The sequence below is a fragment of the Chinchilla lanigera genome, unplaced genomic scaffold (assembly GCF_000276665.1).
Source record: "Chinchilla lanigera isolate Chin_1 unplaced genomic scaffold, ChiLan1.0 scaffold00002, whole genome shotgun sequence".
In the NCBI taxonomy this organism is placed as follows: domain Eukaryota; kingdom Metazoa; phylum Chordata; class Mammalia; order Rodentia; family Chinchillidae; genus Chinchilla; species Chinchilla lanigera.
Window position 1 is genome coordinate 3540384 of NW_004955403.1, and position 24663 is coordinate 3565046.

The window sequence follows — 24663 nt, forward strand, 5'->3', positions numbered from 1 at the left end:
CCTAAGATAGCTAAGATAATTTTACTACTAATTTCTATCGTTTTATTGAATGAAACAGTCAATGTTTAATTGTTTCATCGATCTTGCATACCTGTAACTGATAATCTGAGCAACTACTTTGAAGATAACAATAAGTAATACAACAACCGTTGTTGATTTCCTATCATCTTGTTTTGAAATTCTGTATTGTTTTTATAGTGTTTGTGTTGTTTTGTTTTGGGTATTTTGTTTTTGTTCTTTTCTCTTTAAAATAAAAGAAGAAAAAAAATCTTAGAGTTCATCATGGACTGAATCAAATGTACCTGTGCTGAGACTCTGAGCCCCGGACCAGGCACCACACTAAGATTTAATGAATATAGCAGTGACTGTCCTAGGGAGAAGTACACAACCACCCAGGAATCAGATTTACTCCTAACATAATTTTTTTTAAATAAGAGGTTAAATATGTTTCAAGAAAGGCAGACCTGTTCCTCAGACAAAGGAATATTATCTAGAACCTATAAAGAATTGAAAAAAAAAAAATCAGATCCCCAAATTTAAAACCCCAATCCAAAAATGGGCATCTGAGATGAATACACAGTTCTCAGATGAAAAAGTATGTTCTCAGATGAAAAATAAATGTATGAAAAAATGTTCAAAAATACTGGTCATTCAAGAGATGCAAATTAAAACAATGCTGAGATTCCATCTCACTCCAGAAAGAATGGCTATCATCAAGAAATCAACCAATAACAAATGCTTGCAAGGCTATGAGAAGAAAGGAACCCTTCTCCAGTGTTGGTAGGAGTGCAGACCGGTGCGACCACCGTGGAAATCAGTGTGGAGATGCTTCAGAAAACTAGGACTAGAGGTCCCATTTCACCCAGCTATTCCCCTTCTTGGTATCTTCCCAAAATAATTAAAAGCATCATACCACAGTGATATTTACACACTCATATTTATAGGAGCATAGTTTGTAATAGCCAGATCTTGGGAACAACCCAAATACCCATCAACCCATGCGTGGATAAAGAAGATATATTTTTTTAAACAATGGAGTACTACTCAACCACAAAGAAGGATAAACTTGAGCCATCTGTAGCTAAATGGATGCACCTTGAGACCACACTCTTAAGTGAAATACATTGGATGAACATGTATAAATATCGCATAGTCTCTCTGATGTGAGAAACTGAAAGTGCAAATAAGAACCAAAATGTGCAGTAGAAATTGTGAAATAGGAGAAATTATTCAAAAGGAAAGGGGAACTAGGGAGGGTGGAGGGGGAAAGGAAGGGGAAAAATGAGAAAAGGATAAAATGGAAACGGCTTCTGTAAATAAGGAGGGGAAGAAGAGTTGAAGGGAGGGGAGGGGAACAAGAAAAGAAGAGGAAGAAGAGAAACCGTGTACAGGTACGGTTCCCTATGATGAATGTGATCGTTATGTGTATCCAGATGGTGCCAGTAAACTTAATGGAGTAATAACTAAAAAAAGAAAGGCAGGCCCGGTGTCTGTCTCTGTGTTTTGGCCTGGGTGCTTTTGTGTCCTTCCTGCGGTTATGCAGGCACAGAGCCCACGGGAGCCCACAGTGCCCCCCTGTGAAGGTGCACAGGTGCAGGGTGTGTGGCCAGGAATGGGTGGGTGAGGAGACTGGGGACGCACCGTGTTACACTGTGACACGTCCAGGAAGTGTTAATTCCCTTTACCTTTATAGGTTTTGACCTTAAGACACATACATGCTTAATGAGAGTGACTTCCCATTTAAATAATTTCCTGCATCAGAGCATAAAAGAAACTCAGATATTTCATTAAATATAGAAACTTGCATATTTGGATCAAAAGTACATGTTTCAAGAAAGTGTCCTGTGTAACGCTTACTTTCTTCTTCAGGTGTAAACAATTGCAGTTGACTACGATCCGAGCATTTTTTGATCTTATTGATGCTGATACTAAACAAGTATGTATTTTTAAACTAAAAACTATTGCACCACAATGAAAGCTTCTATGATAGCAATGATAGATTTAATGCCTGTTTTTTTCTTTTATGACAATAGAAGCCTATACCTTCTATCGATTTTAATTAGTTCCAGGATGGAAATATACATTTTTATGACACTTTGATCACTGTTAATAACTCATAAAATGCAATGAAAATGAATGAATATTTTAAATTTTCCTATTATCTCTTCACTGTTTAAAAGTTTGATGTATATCCAGTTTTTTCCACTTAAAAGTAACACTATTGGAAGTTATTTTTATATTATCTTTTCCTAGTATTGTAAACATGATCTGTCTTACCAGGTATTTTTGAGCCATGTTTTTAAAACTGTCTTTACCCTTCTGTATGAATTCTATGCATTCATTGACTAGCCCAGGCTCAGCAGGACTTAATTGTGCACTTGCAGAAGTCAGACCTTTCCTGCCGTGAGACTTCGCACTAGCAACTCTTCACACTGGTGATTTTCCATGGTGTTTTGCTAACAGAAAACCATGGATATCACAGCACCTCCTACAGAGCACTGCATTGCTCTTTTATCCCTTTCTTGTCTTGTAGCAGATAAACAGGGAAGATACCACAGATTTCCATAAAGTTCAGACGGGTCTGTTACATTTCTGTCCCGTGAGTTGGAAACGTTTCTGTTTTTCCTACTAAATAGCTGGTGCGTTGGATCACTTTGCAGTAATCAGTGTTCCCTGGAAATATGTTTTGAGAGCTATGGCTCTTCCCTTTGAGGAAATCATTCCTGTTTTTTAGGTCCTTTTTTTCATTATGGCAAAGTATTACAGCCCAGGTATTTTGGGAGCTTTTTTCCAGAGGACTCCATTTCTTGAGGAGACCAGTGTGGGTGGCCCCTCTGAGTAGGTCTGTGTGAGCTTTTCCTCTTCAGTATGTCCTAGAACCTCTCTCCTGTCATTTACCCTCTTGAGAGGAAGGAAGGGGAGTCTGCATTTTTTCCTTTCCTCTTCAGAAAGCTGAATAACTGCTATTGGGATCCTAGACTTTGGATTCTTGTGAACATCCTTATCATTCTGTATTGTGCCAAGTTGTAAGCCAGCAGATTTCATCTTGTTATGTTTATTGAAGTATATAAGCTTGATAGAATTAACACTGTGAATTGTCATCCAACACAAACGCTTTTTGGGTATGAACATTTTAATGTGCAGTTTAACTATGGTAAAAGTTTTAAGTCTCCAAGAGAATGCACCTAGATATGCTGTAGTAATAGAGTCAAGTAAAAAAAGCAAACCAAGTTGTATACAAACTCACATATGGTAGACTGAAAAAAAAACCTTATTCCAGTCAGTGAAGAATAGAAGTACTTTAAACATAGGTATATCCTTTTAAAAACTGTACTTGAAACTAAATTTAATAAACCATGTTTTTCCAGTAATTCATGAGCTGAGAAAAATACCCTATTACTAGTATGTAATGCAGGGAGTAGCTTCCAAGAAAGAACAATTGGCACTTTGTATTTTTCCCTAGTGACTGGTGATTATTGGGGATTGGCTGTGCTCTGAGCATGGAAGCTAGTGTGTTGGCCTCACTAGATGAATTCTTTTCTGATTCTCTATGTCTTTATAATGGTCTATTAATTTATTTGAGAGGAATTGATACATAATGATTAAATATAGACTAGAGGGAGAATGCCTGGCTCTGAACACCTGCCCAGATTCTTAACCGTTGTGTGGTTTTGGGATGAGTTCATTAATTCTCCTATGTTTGAGTTTCTTCGTCTTTAAACTGCAGATAAAAGGTTGTCTTTTAGAGGTCTGTGGTGATTAATTGCATTAATAACAGGTTAAGGGACTCACACAGTGCCTGGTGTAGAGAAGTAGAAGTGCTGGCTGACACGACTTCAAACAGTGTTTGATAGAATCATCCTGTTATGAAGTGATAGAGTATTTCAATGTTCTTTTATAGATAACTCAAAATCCCAAGAAGAAATTGTCAGTTTTGAATCACCACTTCATAAGACACCCAGCAAAACATTTTGAGGAGAATCCAGCAATAATTTCTGACTTAACAGGTTGGTGATAATGGCATGTTTTAAGTACAGTTTTTGATTATTGTTTGTAAGTAAATTTGTTATTAGCAGACAAAAGTCTTTGAAACTATGATACAGGTATTCTGACCCACACATTTTATCCATTTCCCTATGATGGTGCTGGTGAACCTCTTTAGTTTAGAATTGTAAAAGTAGAAAAAGCAAGTTATTAGAATGCTCACAAAAATTTTGTGCTGAAAATAACATGACAAATAGAGAAGGTGTATTCATTTGTTGTTTGCAGTGTTGGGGACTGAACTCAGGGTTTGCGTTTGCACATGCTAGGCAAGTACTTTACCACTAAATTACACCCTGATCCCATAAATGTTTATAGAGTTAAACAGCTGGACATAAAGTAATAGCTCTAGTAGTTTTGATACCTTTCGGTTTCTTAACGTCATTTATTCTTAAGCCTTTCAATTACCAGCATATCTTTTACTGGTAAATTTTGCAGGTAAATATAATACCGGTTATACTTTACTTAATGAAATGCTGTGCTTGGGAGAGGAAATGCTTATTTCCACCTATCGATGATTCTTTAAAGACGCCCGACAAATGTAGCACTTTTGTGTGTGTTGTGAGTGCCAGATGCTGATCAGCCTAGAGAGGATGTGTTCCTGGATTTCTCTGAAAGTAGTCAGTGTTCAGAAACCACTTCTCCATTAGGATCAAGAAGTATTTCACCAGGATTCAAAAAAAGAAATGATTTACTATTAAAAAGGCAAGTAAATTAATTTCCTTCACTTAAAGGGACATCTATGTGGGTTCCAGTAAAAGTGTCCAGATGGACCTATGTGGCTTACAATGTAAGTATGCCTCCAAAGGATTCTTTTAAAAAATATTTTAATACTTTATTTGTAAAAGATAAAGGCTCTTCATAAAAACATAACCATATACTATTTTCCCACAATTTAATAATTCTTGAATATCTAGTCAGTATTCAATTTTCCGGTTACATCATAAATTTTCCCCTTTGTTTTTCAGCTTGTATATTTAAGTCAAGATCTGAACAAGACCTACACATGGTCATTGGTTATGTCTCTTAGTCCTCTTTGATTGTCCACTCTTACTTTTCCTTGATACTTCTTTGTTGACAAGAGTAGGCCGTCACTCTGTGGCATAGTTTCCCACAGTCTTGATTTTGCTGGCTGAATTGCTGTGGTCATTCAGCTTATCCTTTAGCAACTTTTACTCTCCCTTAGCAGGTTGGAGCTAGGTATTTAATAGGATTCAGGTTTTTCTTTTGTTTTTGCTTTTGCTAGACTCTTTCTACAATATTAATAGCTCATCAAAAGCTCTGCCACATCTACTAAGTTTGTCAAAAGTGGAGAGAATCATGAAGGAAAAAGTGATAATCGCTTAAATCTTTGGTTCTTGCCTTTTCTCTGCTGGTTTTCAGAGCAGTGAGTTGGTCCGTTGGTGTCCTCCATCAGTGACCGTTAGGTATCCCCCTCCCCATGATTGTGAGTTCATGGATTTAGATATATTTGTGTTTCGTTCCTAAGATTGTTCTCCACTTGACCGGAGGAAGCCATTTTAACTTTGGCTCCTTACTGTTCTTTAATAGTTTCTTCACTGTCCAGTATTCAGCTCGTTTTGTGTATTTCCTAGCCCAGAGCCGGAACCAGCTCTTTCTGTTTTGGTTTGGTTTTGTTCTTTTGTAACAGGCTCTAACTATGTAGCCCAGGCTGGCCTGGAACTCACAGTGATCCAGCTTTTTATTTTGAGAAATGTATCTCAGGACCAGAAATGATCTGGCACTACAGGTGCTTGTGGCTACTGGGTTGGCAATTGGAGGCATTGTTAGTAACCAGAGATAAGTCTTATTTTATCACAATGAAAGGGCCAAAAATCACAAGGAAAAAAAAGCGTTTGTACTGATACTGGTAAGAAAAATTCAGAGCTACAGACTTTATATTCTGTCTTAGCTTCTGGCCTTTTGATCTTACTCCTAGAATGTTGGTTCTTGACGATTCCAAGAATGATAAAATAATGATTCATTTGCTTTATCTATACTTTGGTGGCGAAATTGCCCACTCTTGTGACAGCCATATTGAGTGTTTTTCTTCTTTTTATAGGAATCTGATAAGATATATTTTACATTTCCTCTTGCAAATCATAGGAAAACCTATACTCATGCCTATTGCCAGAGCACCATGTTGGTAAGATAATTGGTATATTTTATGTATATTTAAAAGGCTGTTGTTCATTTTTTAGATTCAACTAATAATCTATGTATTTACATATTGAACTATTACCATTAAATCTAATTGGTTGGAAAGGACTTGTTTGGAATAGTGTTTTCATTAAAGTATTAACAGTTTTCTAAAACTGATAATGTTTTACTACTTTGCACCTTTGGTTTTTTTTTTTTTTTTTTTTTTTCTTTTTGAGACATGGTCTCACTATGTAGTTCAGTCAGGCTGGCCTTGAGCTCACTTTGTAGCCCAGGCTGGTCTTGAACTTGCAGTGATCCTCCTGTCTCAGCCTCCTGAGTGCTGGGATTATAGGCAAGCACCACCATGCCCGTCTTCCACCTTTGGTCTTAGTTTAGGTTTTTGCCCTATTTTCTGCCTTAATTTCACTGTGTTCAGGATGAAAGAATTGAATTCAAAACCCCTTTAATTCTAAAATTTTATTGATATTTTAAGTAATAAGTCTAGGTAAAGCAAAGCTGTTACATAGGAATTTTATATAGTGAATCCTGTTTGCCATTGGCTTCCATTCTAAAATTTCAGGTACATTTTATGCCAAATACCATTGAAGACCGTGATTTGCACAATGTAGTACAGGCTTACTATGTCAAAGTTATGATTTTGTGTTTCTTTTTAAGGAATAGTTACTGTGCTAGGCATCATTTTAAAAAGTTAGATGCTCACTTTGGCTACATATATACTAAAATTGGAGCAATACAAGGCTGACATACAAATGTGTGAATCGTTCCGTATTTTTTTAAAAACATGGTAGATGCTGTAGCATGCTTTTATAATTATATGACAAAGAATAATTCTCACAATTTTTCAACATTTCGTACTTAATAGATTTTTTTTTCCCAATTTGAATTATTTTTCCTCTATCCCATTGCCTAGGTTTTTTTTATGTTATATGTGTACCTTTAATAGTTTAAATTCCCCCTTTCTCCATTGTGTTAGGTTGTATATATTTTAGAGCCCCAGTGTAACGTATCATTTCACTGATAGCTGTTGCCGTCTGACACTCGGTGTAGTCTTTAGAGAAGATGGGCAGCAGCCCCGTAGACCGGCTGCTCAGGGGTGCGCCGGGTTAGTGGAGTTGCCGGGGTTTTGCAGCTCCCACATGATGGCGTCTCCTACCCTAAATCTTAGTGGGCAGAACCTGGTCCTGAGAATGAGGGCTTAAAATAGCCACACTCAGGACTGGATTCCAAATGAGAGGTCAGCATTGTATTGAGAACAATGCTTGCCAAAGTACAAATGATCTGTTGGCTGAGGGGAGGATCCCTGTTCTGTATTTAATGGTTATGGGCATTAATTACGTTAGGTCATGTGGTGAGCTTTAAAAATAATCTTTCCAATTTTTATTAGAGGAGTTTTCAGGCATATAAGTAGAAAGAAAATTTTACAACCCACACACACCTCTGCTTACCACTGGCCTGTCATTCTTACAGTATTCCTTCCCACCTTTTTGAACTGAAGCATTTTAAAATTCTTGTCATTTTATGATTTCATTCATAAATATTTCAGTACTTTTCTATCAGATAAGGATTTTACATAATACAGACAATACCGTTATTTCATCCAACCAAATTAATAGTAATTCATTTCTTCTTTCTGTTATCCAGTCCGTGTTCATTTTCCTCAGCTCACTTAAATTTCAAGTTGAAATTATTTGAGTGAAGATTCAAATTGTGTGTATTGTCCTTAGTTTATGAATCTTAAACCTCTTTTATAACAGACCCTGTCCCTCTTCCCTCTAGGCCGTTTGTTCAGGAAAGAGGATTATATCTCCCGCAGAGTTTGCTACAACCTGAATTTAGCTAATTGCATTTTGGGGGTATCATTTAATATGTATCCCCTATTGTTTCCTGTGAACTGGCAGTTAGATCTAGACTCTTGATTAGACTCTAGCTAATTTTTTGTAGTAAGAAAGTTTCATAAGCAGAGCTGTGTGTCTCCTGCATCACGTCAGGAGGTACATAATATCTGGCTGTGTGTGATGGCTTGTCAATGGACTCGGGGCATCAGTGTGATCTATTCATTATAAAGTCCCCAGGAAGTCTTTTACGTAATTATTTTAGCAACCATTGGAGACATTATTTTTACTGTAGTCAGAACGTTTTGAGAACTGTAATAACTTTCTCATCAGCATTTTCTCTTCTGTATACTTCAGGAATTAGTAATTTCTTGAGTACTTCTAAGAGTTCCAGTGCAGTTACTGAGTCGAGTGTTTTCGAGATGGTCTGAAATTGCTCTTTTGTGTGTTAGAGTGGTTTTGAACAGTACATTATCTGTTCAACTCACTGATAGACAAGTGAGGATTTCTGATACCCTGAAGTAAGTTTGTGGAATATTAGCAGTTCTTTTAAAGAGGGCTATCTTTGAGGATAGGCTTCATTAGTAGCTGCAGAAAAGAAAGTCCTAAAATTTTATTTAATGTCCATGAGGGTAAAGACCATGTCTGCCTGGCTTATCATTTTCTCTTAGGGCCAAACTTAATTCCTTGGCGCTGCACTGGACTTTATGGACATCAGGTGAAGGGACAGAGCCATTTCTTCACTGTCTTATCTGTAATACTAAGGGGGAATTCTGTGCCTGACAGGGCTTCTCGTCTTCCTACACTGTGCAGGAACGTCAGTAGTCAGATCATCACATTAGATCCTGGAACGCTGCTCCTGTTCCCTTAAATTCGGAAGGAAGTTCTTGGGTCACTCTGCTTTTAAACCCTACAGCTGAATACAGCTGGGTTAAAGTGTCGCAGTCCCCTCTGTAGCACCCTAGCTCCGAACTGATAAAGGATTAGCTAGCTTCTCTCTACACACTCCTGAATACATAGAGCTTGTCTGCTGGTAATCAAATAGGGACTCAAATGATAAAGTAAAAAGCTAGACTCAGCTTATTTTTTAATTAAATTCGTTTATTTTTAGTTGTTCTTTTTAATTGCTTGACTTTGGATTTTTGTTGGTATGAAATTCTATCTCTAGTTTTCATTTCTGTGTCTGTAGCTTTACTGCATAGCTATCTGATGAAAACTATGGGCAGTACCAAAGTCTGAAAGTTGTGGTTAAGGGAAATGCTCATGGGTGTGGCATGCTGCACACAGTAAAGGCGCCCGGCAGGTCACTGTCCGCTGCCGCTACTCTAGGTCAGTGCTTACCTGCTGGGTCGGGTTGGCCTTGGGTTTTGTTCCTGTCCTTGATGGTGTGACTTGGGAGAGCATCTCGCGTGTGCTCCTCTATTACACATGCTACTTTATGTCTGCCTTGTTCCTCCTCATTGTGTAATGGGAAGGCACTGAAGATTTTAGAACAATATCTTGTACAATATTCAGTGTGTTTTCTGCCGTATTTGCTGCAATGTTTAGTGTGTTTTGTTTTGCATTATTAATCCACAGGATACAAACAGTTGGATTTTCGGCTGTGTAAACAGCACTTCTATGTGGTAAGTCTTCGGGATTCAGTGCCTTCTATTCTCAAACACTCTTAGAAGTCACAGATAGCTGCGTTTATTCTTACGCTCATCTGTTGTAACATTGTTACAGTATTTATTTTTAAATGCAAAGTAAGAAATGAATATACTAGTAATTTTTATAAACATTGAAAGTAGTTGGTAGTTAGGAAAAACAATTTTTATTTTTGTTGCCAAAGGAACTGTGTGGAAAGTACTGGATTAGATTTACTAGACTGCAGTTCACGTATTGTAACTCTCTACTAGGTCTGTAGATGTCTTCTTTTTCCTCTGAAGCTTATTTGTAATGTATAATACTTAACTGTATTTGTTCTTTAATTGTATCTTGTATTTCTTTCAAAGCCGGCAAGGGATTGATCTGTCATGGAAAGCTGAACTACTGCCAACAATTAAGGTAAATAAATGTAGCTTTAGAAGCTTAATATTCAGTGAAAAAAGTACTTGAGCCCATAGACATACGCTGTCGGGTATTTCGTAAACCTGAGACTGTGGGCCTACACTTTGCAAAGGTTTTCTGTAGAGAAGTGGGCAGTTAGTATTCAGCAGCGGGGTTGCTCGCTGATAGAGCCCCTGCCCAGAGTGTGCAGCAAGGGCCTGGGTGTGGTGCCCAGTGCTGGGGGAGAAAAAGACTTCTAAGTTAACGGTTTTATGAATCACTGTCTGTTACAGCATCATACTAGAAGTTGGATAGATTTTGAACACTGAATTTGAGAGTGTTTACATAGCCGGTCTTAAGCTATAAGCTGATGAATACCTTTCACTCAGAATTGACTTGGAGAGGAAGTACCTAAAGCAGGGAGGTGGGCATCCCAAGAGAGGTGAAGTAATGTCCAATCAGTCCAGCACCCTGTTGCGGTCAGCTCTTGGAGGACTTCCTCTGCAGCCTGCTCTCCAGGGCAGTGATCACAGGGGCATCCCCTGGGAGTCGTGCTTTCCTAAGTGAGTGGGGCAGAGCAGCAAGTCTTATTTAAAAAACCACTTACTTATGTAATCTAACCTGTTGCTGAAAAGGCAGAATAACTTAAAATTAGATGAAAGTTACTTCTTATTTCCAAGTTGCATTTACTATAATTGATGTTATACCAGAATTGATAGTTTTCAGTCTTCAAGTGAATCAGTACTTTAAAAATAAAATATTTTCCTAGTGAGTGCTAGACTCACAGACTTGAAAGAGAAATCAACCCAGCTGTTCCCAGTCATCATTAACCTGACACCAGTTCAGGTTTTTTTGCCAGCAGAGAGCGGAATGGTACAGAAGCAATAGTTGCAGACTGCTTACACTTGACTGGTTGTGGGGTTTTTCTGTCACGTTGGTCAGTCTACTTTGTGCATATTCATTTGTGGAGTGAATATTATTTGTATTTATGTAAGAAATATTTTAGAGAAGTAACTTGACTCTTGAGCATTTTTCAGATCCCACTGATTCTATCCTCACCTTCTAGACAGGAGCAAAACAAACAAAAGTATTAGGATATTCTTATTAAGTAATTGTTCAGAAGACATAGGATATATGTCCTTGAATTTCCAATTGGAATATTCTGTCCATCTTAAATTTAAGAGTTAGGAAGAAACAAATGATTAAAAGCCTTAGGAAATGTACTTTGTTCTCCTCTGTTTTAAAAGTTATTTCTTGAATCAGAAAATCTTTATATTATTATTTTTTATCTCCAAAGATTGAGCATTTGTGTACCAAGGTCTGGATCCCTATGTTGTGTGTTCTGAATGTAAGAAAGAGACTTGCTGACCAGCAGGAGGAGGAGCTGTTCCATCTGCTTCCTTTTTGTAGAGAAGGGTAGACGGGAGAACTTAGAAAACAAGGATTTAAATATTCTACATTCAGGCTGACGATATAGCTCAGCAGCACAGTACCTGCCCAGCAAGCGCAAGGTCCTGAGTTCAATTCCCGGTACCAAAAAAAAAATCACACTCAATATCCTGCATTCCTGGGTGTTCTCAGCGTAAGAGGGTTATAATTACTAGGTATAAACTTCTCTATTGTGATGGAAATCAAGATTTTATATAGTGTGTGTTAGTCATTTGTAAATAGCACAGCTGTTTTGCCACAAAGTTAAAGGAATGATTAAAATGAAAAAGTTTTACAGTTTTTATTTATATTATCTTAACAAAGTTAATGTCAGATGAGAATCATATCACAGGAATCTTCGCTGACCAAACCCTGCAGCAGAACACTTACAAACTGAATGCCTTTATTGTTGAGAATAGTTCATATTTAGAAGCTATTCAGAATGAATAGCTGTTACACAAGGTATCCACGCTCTTCCTAGCTAATGTGTCTTGTGTGCTGTCTGCCGTTTATCTGGTGGGTCTTCGGTGCCTGTAGTGGTGATATACGTGGCTTTTGAATTGATGCCGAGCATCTGAGTGCTGCAGACTGCTGAAGTGCGGGCCTGGTCAGGTTGTTACAGGACCACTCAGCTAAGCCGGGACAGTTTCGTTAACTTCAGTACTTCTACCCTAATTCCCCACATTGGTGCTTCTGCAAAAGGCTGCAGGAAGCTATGTCCCTAGAAATCTCTTAGTGTAAATGCACCTAAACATATAACCATGCCCATCCCTGTCTTCTTCCAGAGAAAACCTGGATTTAAAATGGTATTTACAGGTTTGGCATACTCTTAATAGATCTGTTCATTTCTCAAAATGCGTGCTGTTAGGATTGGATCTTAATTTTAAGAACTGTAGTTTTCTGACTTTGGTGCAGCACATTATTAGCATCCCTGCATTGATGGCATAAATGCCAGGGGCTGATGTTCATGTTACCGCTAACTGGCAGCTCTTTGCTACCTGGGCTGGCTCGGACTCGTCTGAGATTGCACAGTAACTCTCCCGTCACCTGTGCATCCCTCCCCCAGCTGTGGTGCTCTGTCTCACACTACCACAGCAAGCCTGGGGCTGGAACTGGGATGCTGCCTGCACTGCAGGGCCGCACTGCGAACCCAAGGGGCCAAGTCTGGGAATGTGTAGTGCTAAGTGTTACTTGCTCTATGTGAGGATATGCCAAGGACTATTTGGGGAAGTCCATGTTTAGTATAATTATTAGGAATTTTATTTCCTATAAGATTATTATCTCCAAATGTAAAAATGGACATTTTATGAAGTACAAAACATAAATTTAAATTTAAAAAAAAAATTGGGTGCTGAGAATTAAACCCAGAGCCTTTTGTGTGCTAAGCATGTGCTCTCTGAAATGCTTTTTTAAGGTAACAAATTAAGAACTAAGAGCTTGTAATTTACCTTTTGTTTAACATGCTTGAATCTCCATCTACACTGAAACATAAGAGCACTTCTTTTCTTTTTTTTTCAGTCTCTGACATTAAGGCTTCAAGACTATCCATCTTTGTCTCATCTTGTGGTTTATGTTCCATCTGTTCATGGAAGTAAGGTAACAAATGGGTTAGGGTTTTCAGGATGTTTGGGGGACGCTCTTGCTAAACTTTCAAAAGTTCACTTCCTGATGAGTTCTTGAACATAGGGCTTGTCAAAAACAGTACCTGGTGTTGGTGACTCACCTCAGGCTGCTCCGTCACTGAGATGATCACTCCAGCTTGAACCCCTGCTGCTCCCCCTGAGAACTTGTTCCTGCTTATGCATCTCTTACAGTCTGTTTCTTACTAGGCCCCTTTGCATACACGACTACTTGTTGCCCTTTTTGGTAGGAGAAGAAAAAGAAAGAATACCTAAGAAAACGTAATACAAGAAAGAATGTGGAAGAACATAAACAACGTAAAAGGAGAGAGAATTTTTTTTTTTTTGTACTGGGAATTGGACTCACAACCTTGTGCTTGCCAGGCAGGTACTGTGCCACTGAGCTATATCCCCAGCAGGAAGACAATTCTGATTGAAGGAATCAAGAATGGCTTTATAAGGAGGTGTCATTATGGCTTTATAAGGAGGTGTCATTTAAAATGTTCTTAAAGTTGGAGATGTAGCTCAGTGGCATAAGCACCTGCCTAGCAAGTGCAAGACCTGAGTTTGATTCCCAGTACCAAAAAATAAATCAATAAAAAATAAAATGTCCTTAAAGTATAGTTAGGATTTTTGTAGGTAGGATGAACATTGTAGAATTGTGCTGTCAATAGGAAAATTATTGGTATGTGGCTGCTTAAATATAAACTAATCAAAATTAAATATAGTTTAAAACTCAATTCCAGCAGGACATGGTGGCACATGCCTGTAATCCTAGCACTCAGAAGGCTGAGGCAGGAGGATCACCTGAGTTTGAGGCCAGCCTGGGCTACACAGTGAGTTCAAAGCCAGCCTGAACTATATAGTTGAGACCCTGTCTCAAAAAAAAAAAAAAAAAATTCAGTTCCTTAGTTGTTTTAGTCGCATTTTAGAGGACTGCGCTTTCAGACAAGGGGCAGTGAGAGCCATTGGTGCAAAAGCGTGCTGTGTACTTGGAAAACAGTGGATAAGTACATAATTCTGAAAGGCTGGCTACCAGGGCCAGAATGATAACGGAAAAAAGAAGTCTTTGGCCATATTGTGGAGGCCTTCTTGGGAGATGCAGGACTTTGTGGAAGGCAGAAGCCAGTAGAAAGCTGTAAGATTTCTCACCATTGTAGTAAGGGGGTCTGAGATGACGGATCTGGGAAGACTGAGCTATGTGTGGTATAAGATGGATCAGAAATAGGGAGACTAGATACTTGAAATGGGTTGTGAGCGCTTGCGGGTAGGAGGCGGTAGTGTAAATGGGACGTGGTGATTGTAAGAGAATTGGCGTTGGGGGAGAGGATAGAGTTAAAGGCACCGTGTCGTTCTCCCCGTTGGACCCAGCAGGCTTGTTCTTCAACACCCTGCCCAAGTCCCTCTTCCTTTCCCCAGCTGCTCCATTAACCTCCTTAACCCCATTCTACTCTGATTCTGACTTTCGTGAGGGATGTGTCGCACTGAATTACCGTCTCTGCCTCTATGGCCATCGCTGTATTGTGAGCTCTTTGAGTGTAACGGCCAGAAAAGTTTTATTCTGTGTTGCATCCTCAACCTTTAGTGACCACCGCATAATTTTTTTTTTAATGGTTCTTAAATGAGAAAATTGAAAAAAAGTACAAGATTTGTGGGCAGAATGATTGGGGAAATATGAAAGAAATAGGGAGAATAAAAAGGGCTGTAACTGGAAGTCATCTCAGAGACTGAGTCTCACAAATGCCTTATAACAGATTCATCACTTTGTTTTGCTTAGCTCAAGTCAGAGCTAATTGTGCATCTTCCCTGCCTAAAGCTCTCTTTAAGGGTTTTTCTGTCAGGTAAGTTGGTTTTGAATGAAAGTAACATCTTTCCCAAACTTGAAAGGCCTTTTGTGGTTATTCCAAGAACTGAATGAGCCTTTCTGCAAATAGACCCGCTTAGTAGCCTGATAAATATGTAATATGTCCTGGTGTTACATGCACGCACGCACGCACGCGCGCGCACACATATGCACACACACGCACCTCTGGAATGGTAACTTGTGTCTCTTCTACTGTCTGCCGGTCTGTGTCTTGGCTGTCATCAGAGGCCTACCCCTCCCAGGCCGGCAGAGAAGGGTTTGTGTCCGCTGACACCTTTCTGACTGGTTTCTGAAATGCAAATGTGGGGGTATCTGCATTTTTTTCATGATAAACAAAATAACTAAACCCATTAGAAATGTACTTGCCTTGGATGTTTTAGAGTCAGACCTTTTAATTCTCTTTCTTGGGTAAGGATTCAGTCTGTTATGCAAAACTAAAGGCACAGCCAGATTTTTAAAGTGACAGTGAAAATTCTGTTTTAAATATCTATACAAAGTGATTGAAATTGCTTTTAAAAACTGCCCCTTGTCTCAGATAATGACTCACTTAAAAGTACTTGGGAGAAATACAGGATCATGAAAAATCCTGTTCAGTAATAATTTCTCTGATCGTTCAGCAGCTGCTTTCTTCGTGAGGGTGATTGCGTTCTCTGCCTTGTAAAAGGGAGAAGTAAGAAGCAAAGCCCTTAGCAAGCCGCGCTGCTGCCACCACGTGTACAAGTCTTAGAGCCACTTCCCTTGTCTGTTTTTTACTTAGAAGAACAGTGAAAAATCCACCCAAGAGGCAAACAGAATAAGACTGCTTCCGACATCCGAGGTTTATTCACCAGAGCAGCCTCGGAGAGGCCTGTGGTCTTCCACTGCCCGCAGACAGCAAACTGCTCGCTGCCTCCAGTTGGGCCTTAGACTCACCTCAGCGCGCATTGAACAGTCCAGTGGATCGCATTGTGCAGATTACTTTACTGAGCTTTCACGTTCGCCAGAAACCGTTCCTCTTGCAGATAACTGAGAACGGCATTTCCTACACAGTTTTAGAAATGTTGTTACAAAGTGGTGTTGTCTCTACAAAAACTATAATGGGGCAGGGGGCAGGGATACAGCTCAGCAGCACAGTGCCTGCCTGGCAAGCACAAGGGCCTGAGTTTGTCTCTGTACCAAAAAATAAAAATAAAAAATTATACTGGGGTAGATAGCACATGATAGGTTTCCTCTTTAAAAAGCATTTCTTTTGCTTCACATACAGTAAATGTTTCCCAGTTACAATAACTGTTTAACCTGAACTAATCTTACACAAATAACATTGTGGGTGAATGGCAGCAAGTGTCTGAAACCCTTTAGTAGTCTTATTAGACTGTAGGTGTTTTAGGATTTTTCAAAAAATGTGTAACAAAATTACATTTTCCTTTTGACAAGGAAGTATTCCGGCCTGTAGTGTCTCAGTCCTTAAGTAATCTTGAATTATGAACCTTTGGCCCATCCTTTAATGTCCGTCTACAGATACCTAAAATCATCAGAAAACTTTGCTGTGAATGTGTTACTATAACTTACTTAAATTGAGCTTATTTGTTAAATTTTCTCAGCATAGCATTTCTGCTTCGGGAGCGTGTGCCACTGAAGTAGAGTTCTAGTGTGATCAGTGACGCATTTTCCAAAGCTAAGCCTATAGACTTTCGTTTTCTCCTCAAAGTCAAGATACTTTACTATAAATTTGATTGTTTTTCTAATAAAGCAATATTTTATGTTTCAGTTTGTTGTAGACTGTGAATTCTTTAAAAAAGAGACCAGATCAATACAGCTTCCTGTGACTCATCTTTTTTCCTTCGGTAAGTACTCTGTTTTGGGGAGACTTTTTTCCAGTACTGAGGGGTGAACACAGGGACACTGCACACTGAGCCGCGTCCCCAACCCTTTCGCTCTTACTTTGAGTCAGGGTTTGCTAAGCGGCCCTTTTAGGGGAGTGCTACTTTCTTTTGCCCGTGAGTTACAATAAAACAGCCTTGCAAAACAGCATTGTGAGCGTAGTCCTCAGGGTGATCCTGTGATGTGCATTAGTGGTTTGGTTCTCAGGTAATACAGGGCCAGCAGTCATCTTCTCAGAAGTGGATTTTAAAAGAACATGTTCGTAACCACATACATTTGAAGGGAATCGTGTGTGTGTGTGTGTGTGTGTGTGTGTGTGTGTGATACGAAAGTTATACTGAATGCTGGCACTTTTCATGAAGTTGTTTCGTTTTGTTTATTGTGATACTGGGGATCAAACCCAGGATCTTGTGCATGACAGGCAGGAACCCTACTATCACGCCATCTCACTGGCCCCTTCATGAAGTTTTTATTTTTATTTTTATTTTTTTTTGGTTTTTCTCTGGTACCGGGAACCGAACTCATGACCTTGCGCTTGCCAGGCAGGCGCTTTTTGCCCCTGAGCTAAATCCCCAGCCCCCATGAAGTTTTTATTACGGGTTAGAAATTGCTACCTTAGCCAGGCATGGTGGCACACACCTGTAATCCCAGCACTCAGGCAGCTGAGGCAAGAGGATCACTGTGAGTTTGTGGCCAGCCGGGGGTGCATAAGTGAGTTCAAGGCCAGCCGCACTACATAGTAAGCCCCTGTCTCAAAAAAAGAAAGAGAGAGAGAAAGAAAGAAAAAGAGAGAAAGAAAAGAAATTGCTACCTTTCCTATGAAACTTCACAATTTAACTGTTATTCTAAAACCCACATTTCCTATGCCTGACCTCTTACATAAGCGTAATACAAATTTAGAGCAAGAGCTTAGTGTTGGGGTAATGCTGCTGACTAACCCGCAGGTCTGCTTTGGTTTTCATTAGTTACTCCACTGACATCCTCCCTCCCGAGTGCCCACAACACGTTAGCTGTCGCGTCTCCTTTTGTCTCCTATAATGTGACAATTCCTTGGTCTTTCCTTGTCTTTATAACTTTGAAACCTTTACAGTTATGGGCAGTTATTTTGTAGAACATTCCTCGGTTTGGCTTTGTCCGTTTTCTTATGATCAGATCGAAGTTCGGCATTTTTGCAAGAATACCACAAAGACAGCCGGGTATAGTGGCACACACCTGTAATCCCATCACACAGCTGCTGAGGCAGGAGGGTCACTGGGAGTTCAGGGTTACCCTGGGCCACATGGTGAGTTCAAGGCCACCTGAGCTACAAAGTGAGACCTTGTCTCAAAAAAAAAACCAAAAAACCCTCAGAGAGGCGATGTGCGTTTCTCGAGTGCATCACACCAGCACACATGCTGCTTACCGCAGTCGTTAATGGCGCTAGCCTTCATCTCTTGTCTGAGGTGGCACTTGCTGGTATTTACACTGGAAAGTTACTGCTTTTCCTCTCATAACTAGTAAATATCATGGGGGAGATATTTTGAGAGTATGCCAACAGTATTTTTCATCAAAATAACTCACTAAGTTTAGCGTTCATTGGTTCATCTAGTGTTTAGCAGATACTATTCTTGTATTCCATATTATTGAAATTCTTCCTGAGATACAAAGTTATTATTTCTGTCATGTTGATATATTTATTCTTTTTTTTTTTTTTTTTTTTTTTGAGACAAGGTCTTGCTGTTTAGCCCACTATAGCCTTGAACTCACTGTGTAGCCCAGGCTGGGCTTAAACTCATAGCCATCCTCCTGCCTCAGCCTCCTGAGTGCTGGGGTTACAAGTATGTACCACCATAACCTGGCTATTCAATTTTTATGTTAGTTTGGACTCATGAGTATTTATCTACTGGGCTATGATCCAGTACTGTCAGAGTATGGAAATACTTAGAACATTACAGAAATTACAGCTCCGAACCACCAGTATCGTTAAAGGTAGCAAGTTTGTAAAAAGAGCTACAAAGAAAGCATATCTTTCTAAAACTAGAAATAGGTACTTGTTAAACACAGGGCTGTAATTAAAAGTCATTATAAGCACTCTGTTTTGTTCAGGCTTGATTGCAGGAAGACTGGATTTTAAGAGTTGTTGACTCCTCCATACCAGAAGTAAAAGTGTGGAAATTATCTTTTAATTTCAGAACTGATAGCATTATTTTAATGTTATTTAAGAAAATACATTAAAAACTCTTTGATATTTTAAGTAACACAGTACTTTCAATCCAACAGGATTATCCTCAAGGAAAGTGCTATTGAATACCAGTGGTCTGTACTATAATATAGAGCTACTGAACTTTGGACAGGTAATCCTCCTGACTGCCCCAGAAAGGACTTGATTTAATATTACTGTTTAGTTAAACAAACAAATAAGCTTGTTTTGTTTTGTTTTTGTGGTCAAACTCTGTTAGATATACCAAGCTTTTAAACTCAACGTGGTAAGCAAGTGCTCAGGAGCCAAAGGTAAATGTATTTTCTGAAAAATATAAAGTGTGTTCACAGTGCAGCTTAAATATTCACATCTTAAAAATATTACATATCTTCATATCTTAATATAGTAGTAATTCAGATTTAGCTGTTTAATTTTTTCCAGTTTCTTAGTACTACCCCTGTACTTTAGTGGCTTTGTAAGTGTAACTGAATCATGATTAGAAATTCTCCATGATTCCTTACCATGCACTGCAGCTCCTACTGAGTTTTATGCAGTGGGCAGGGGTAGAGTTAGGTGGTCTAGTAGTTCGTGTATACGTCAGGTAACATGGTACATAATGCATCTTTTCCTTTGTTTCCACAGAAGAAATAACAAGTATCTATAAACTTCATATCCCCTGGTCTTATGAAGATTCACTAACTATTGCGCAGTAAGTATGTGAAAAACTTACTTTAAACTTCAGTATTGTTTAGTAAAATAGATCCTCTGCCTAGGTTACGTATTAGTCAGGGTTATTTGCTGTGACCAAATACCCAAGAAAGTCAGCTTAGAAGAGGAAGGATGTATTTTGGCTCACAGTTTGAGAGGATTTAGTTCCTGATCTGCTGACGCCAAGGCAGGTCATAGTGGAAGGGTCTGCCGAAGGAGAGTGGCTCACCTCCTAGCAGCCGGAAAGGAGAGGGAGGTGGAAAGAACCAGAGAAGAGGGCCGGGTTAGGTTACATTCTCCAGGGTCATCAGCTTTAACCAGGTCCCCCCTGCGGTTTGCATCCCCTCCCAGTAACACCATCAAATGACAGCCCCTTGGGTGAGTGACACATGAGGGCAGTCATTCCCAAAGCCCATCGGCCAGCACGCCTTCAGCACAGGGAGCTTTTGCGGAACATACCACGTCCAGCCCCATAACACCTTATTTATCTAAGGTGTGTGACTAGTTACAGTGCCTCTTAGTAAAATACGAATACCCTTTATGTAGCACTGTGCCCGTAAGTGAAGATGCATGTAGTATTCGTACTACATTTTACAGAACGTAACCTCACTTGCTTGAAACATGAACACCTTGCCACTCTAGCCCAACTCCCCGGTCCTAGAGAGGGAGCATTCAGGCCCTTGCAGTGTGACTGGAAAATGTCACCGTAGTAAGAGGTTTGGCGTGCGGCTTCTCTGCAGTCGCCATGGTGTCATGCGGGGTGTTGCCTTCTCCAGGCCTGTTCACCAGCATTTTATACCTGAGAATTGACACTTAGGTTGTCTCTTCAGGGTTCCATCTTCTACAGAAATTTCTGTGAAACTTCATATTGCTCAGCCAGAAAATGACAGCCATGTGGCGTTACTAAAAATGTACACGTCGTCAGACTGTCAGTATGAGGTAAGTTGTATGTTTGCATAATCTTCAAGCAAGATTTGTGGAATAAAGTAGAAGCATTTTTATATTAGCTGCAGATACATGGTGATGTCAAAGCCCATAAATGTCAGAAATAAACATTTAAAATATTTTAAATATTCTCCGCTTTGTCTGTTTTCACTGCATCAGTATTTCTTTAGCTGGATCATTTCAAATTGTATACATCTTGTAAGTAATAGAAAATAAAACAAAGGTGAAACTGCACGTTAGCTGTCTAAATTTGGAAGCCAAAGGTCCAGTGTCTTTTATACATTAAAGAACTTCATGAAATCAGCTGACTGGCATTACTGACAGTAATTGGCCCGGTGCTTATTGGTTGATATCACCACTGAGTAAGCAGAAGGATCTTGTTTTCTTTCTTCTCATCCTTTAAGCTGTTAGTCATTAACGTGTGCCATTTAGTGCCCATTGTATTGTTTTATAATCAAGGTAGATCTCTTTCTCCTAAGTGAAAGGACATACGATTGAGGGTCATATTTTATTTCCTTACGGATTCATGAACTGAGTCTTTACCTGCGTTCCAACATGCCGGATTCCAAAGATTCCACATGTAGGTGGTGAAAGTGTACATTTCAGTGGGAGTGACATCTCCGACTTTCGGTTTATGTGAAATATTTCTGCTTAACTGCTTTAAATAAAACTTTCATATTTGATTCTTTATTAGAATTAACTTTCTTAGGGTTAATAGATCCTGTTCTTCAACTAAGTTTTTGTTGGGCCTACATTATGAATTAATTTGTATTTCATGATATTTATGAATGCTTTGATATTTTTAACTATTTCCAACAGTGAAGGGTCTTGCAGAACTATAATGGTTTTTAATTTGTACCTTCATATTTCTAATAATAAGATACTTTACAATAGTAAGAACACAGAGTTGTCAGTTTGGATCCAAATATTTTATGTTCTCAAAGGGTTCATTTTTTCCCCAACACTGCATATTTTCCAGAAGTCCATATTTAGATAGAGCACAGGCATTTTACAACTTCCTTAAGAAAGATTTCTCCCCTTTCCTTAGACTTCCTAATATTAAAAACAAAGGTGTGTGCATGTTAGAGATAATTAAGGCTGAGTTTCTTTTTGAAATATTATCCTGGCCTTAATTCTGTTAACCACCAGGATCTGTTGATAACATATTCTGCTCATATAATCAGGTGAATAAAGAATTACCACACATACCATAACATTGTTGTAATTGTTGAAGATTTAGAATACTGGAAAATATACTAAATGGTAAAACTATTATTTACACAATTTAAATGGTAGTTCAGACAGTTCTTTAAACTCTTTCATGTCCCAGGTCTGTGTTATAAAAACTTACACTTAGAGATGTGCAGAATTGTGCAGTTTAGTAGAGCGTGAACCAGAGTGTAAGGAAGTAACGTTTTCTTTTTAATAATTGCTTTAAACTAGGTGACGGTGAAGACCTCCTTCTCGCAGATTCTGGGACAGGTAAGGCTTCCTGCTGTCCTTATTGCCCTGTGCGTCACTGCTGGATGGAGGCCTGTGGCCTTCTGCTGTGCATCACAAAAGCACCCGACCACATGCAGCCTGTGGCTGCTGCCACGCCCCCACTGCTTGTTTCTTTCTTCTCACTCTTCTTTTTTTTTTGGCTTTTTTCTGGTAGCGGGAATCAGACTCACGACCTTGTGCTTGCCAGGCAGGCGCTATGCTGCTGAGCTAAATCCCCAGCCCCCCTTTCTTCTCACTCTTCTCCCACTTTAATAAAATCTGAGAACCATCACTGGCCCCCAAGTTGGTGAAGTCACTTTTTCGTGTTTGGTACATCCCAGGAAGGAGAGCTGATACCTGGTTCTCAAGCACTGTAATGTTTGCCTAAGCGAGTATCATACAAGACCTGCATGTTATTGTACCACACTGTCGTCCATAGCACAATAAACCTGCAGGCAGACCACAGGTTTATATTGTGCATCTCAGTTTGTAAAAGCTAAAGATAAATTTTATTATAAAGAATATGTTGAAATTCATTTGCAAGTGACATTTCAAAAGTAATTTATCAAGTAGTGAAACCATGGATATTACTATTCAGATCATAACTGGCAGGATTGTTTAATCTGGACTTAAATAATGACTAGAAAGGAAAATTATATAATTTTAAAATTCAGTAAAATATTTATCATAGCTTTTATTTGGTTGTAGTTTGCAATCCAGGCATAGAATTTTTTTTTTCCCTATAGTATAAGTCAAATTCATAAACAAATTAAAAAAACATTTTTATATGCATTATCTCATTTCATCCTTATAGCCACCTGATGAGAAATAGATTTGATTATTTGTGAACATGGCAAAATTCTAAGTTAAAGTATAACAATTTTGAAGGAAAAACAACATAACAAATTATGAAAAGAAGATTCAATGTTAGTATATGTAAGTTAGAGAACAGCATTGTGGGTATGTTGCAGTCTAAAATGTTAAAGACCAATTATTAAGAAAAGTTATCTTTTATAGAGGGGAAGAATTCATGCTGTTGTATTTTTAGCACTTTGAAACGGCATGTTCCTGTCCTACACATGGGGGAGAGTGAAGACACAGCACGCCCTCTTACCTCTATCATCCCTGCAATCCATGGCTCAGATTACTGACAAGAAAAGTCAAGTTAGCTTGTGATGCTATAGTCAAGTGTAATTGTATAGCAGAAGGCAGACTGATACTGGTTTTGGCAGGTGTTTTGTTTTGTTGCTTTGTGTTTAGAGACAGGGTTTCACTGTGTAGTTTCCACAGACCTTGAACTCTCTATGTAGTGCAGGTTGATCTTGAACTTGCAGGGATCCTCCTGCCTCAGCCTCCCGAGTGCTGGGAGTATAGACCTGTGCCACCACCCCCAGCAGACTAATGTTATTTAGATGTGGAAATCTTTCTAAAGAGTAAAGGTGTGCTAGTCTTACAGGGTGAGGAGTGGGTACTTTTTAAAATGTTAAATGAAAAGCTTGTAATAAAGTCCTAAAATTTTTGAAAAATATACTGTTCCTTCTTGCATAGTTTGTGGATGGCATGAGAATGACTTCAAATAGTATAATGTATCTTACTCAGTTTTTTGAAAAATAAGAACTTGGAATGTTGTTTGACGTGGTCGCAGAAAACTGGGAAAGTGATAAAAAGGAAACTACCGAGAGCTTTCACCTTTAGGTAGATATTTTCATAAAATTAATTATGAGAGGATAAAAAGTAAACTGAACATTGCTTTCTCCTAAAAATTCCATAAGCTGCTGTAAATCATTTCAGTGGAGGAAAGGAGCCTGATGTTGTTTGATCTTTAGGTTTTAAGAGACCAAACAGGGTTTTTAGGTGAAATTTTGTAATTTTCCAGCTCTGGGCTGTAATTCCAAGTGTAAGTAGTGCTGCGTCAGAGGAGGTGTGGTAGGCGTGGTCCCAGTTTGGCTGCGACCGAAAAGGCCAACTCCTGCTGCCAGCTTCATTGTACCAAATAGACCCAGCTGTATCGGTGCCCCAGCGCAGCACCTGACACCATAGTGCCCTTTGCCGTAAAAGAAATCCTACCCTTGGGAGGCTCAGTGCGGCCTTCTTAGGCATCTGAAGACAGCGGAGGGTGTTGATGTTGAATAATAACAGCTGCCCTCCTCAGTCACTTAACCCTGTTAGTTACTATGCCAGATGCTTCACCCATGGAAACCTCACACCCCGAAAGGCTGCTTTCCTCGCTCTTACTGACGAGGGTGCAGAAAGAGGGGTGACGTGACCAGGACCCAGAGCTAGGTAGAGGCAGAGAGGAGTCCGGCCCCAGAGCCTGCAGGCTGCTTACCTGTCCCCTCCACTCTTGATAACTAAAGGAAGTGGGCTGTGGGTTTCTGAGTACGTCCTGAGTAAGCAGTGAGTGCCGCTTAGTACATAATAGGTAGAAATTGCCCTTTTGCCTTGTGCTCCGCTTTCTCTCCTACCTAGAGTTTATACACTATAAATTACGAGTATACACTCTAAGTTTTTCCT

The 24663-nt window shown here is 39.2% G+C and overlaps 1 protein-coding gene across 1 annotated transcript in view; it reads left to right on the forward strand.

Annotated features, from left to right (window-relative positions):
• The window catches only part of Pgap1 (post-GPI attachment to proteins 1), a gene marked incomplete at its 5' end in the record, with an annotated part of 54607 nt that overhangs the window by 12986 nt on the left and 16958 nt on the right, over positions 1-24663 (forward strand). Inside the window, 13 exon segments of the mRNA XM_013512108.1 lie at positions 1870-1936; positions 3902-4007; positions 4776-4831; positions 6104-6187; positions 9615-9661; positions 10031-10082; positions 13011-13088; positions 16723-16798; positions 19095-19168; positions 19274-19325; positions 19657-19723; positions 20553-20661; positions 22111-22149. Of these exon segments, the coding sequence (XP_013367562.1) occupies positions 1870-1936; positions 3902-4007; positions 4776-4831; positions 6104-6187; positions 9615-9661; positions 10031-10082; positions 13011-13088; positions 16723-16798; positions 19095-19168; positions 19274-19325; positions 19657-19723; positions 20553-20661; positions 22111-22149 (907 nt within the window).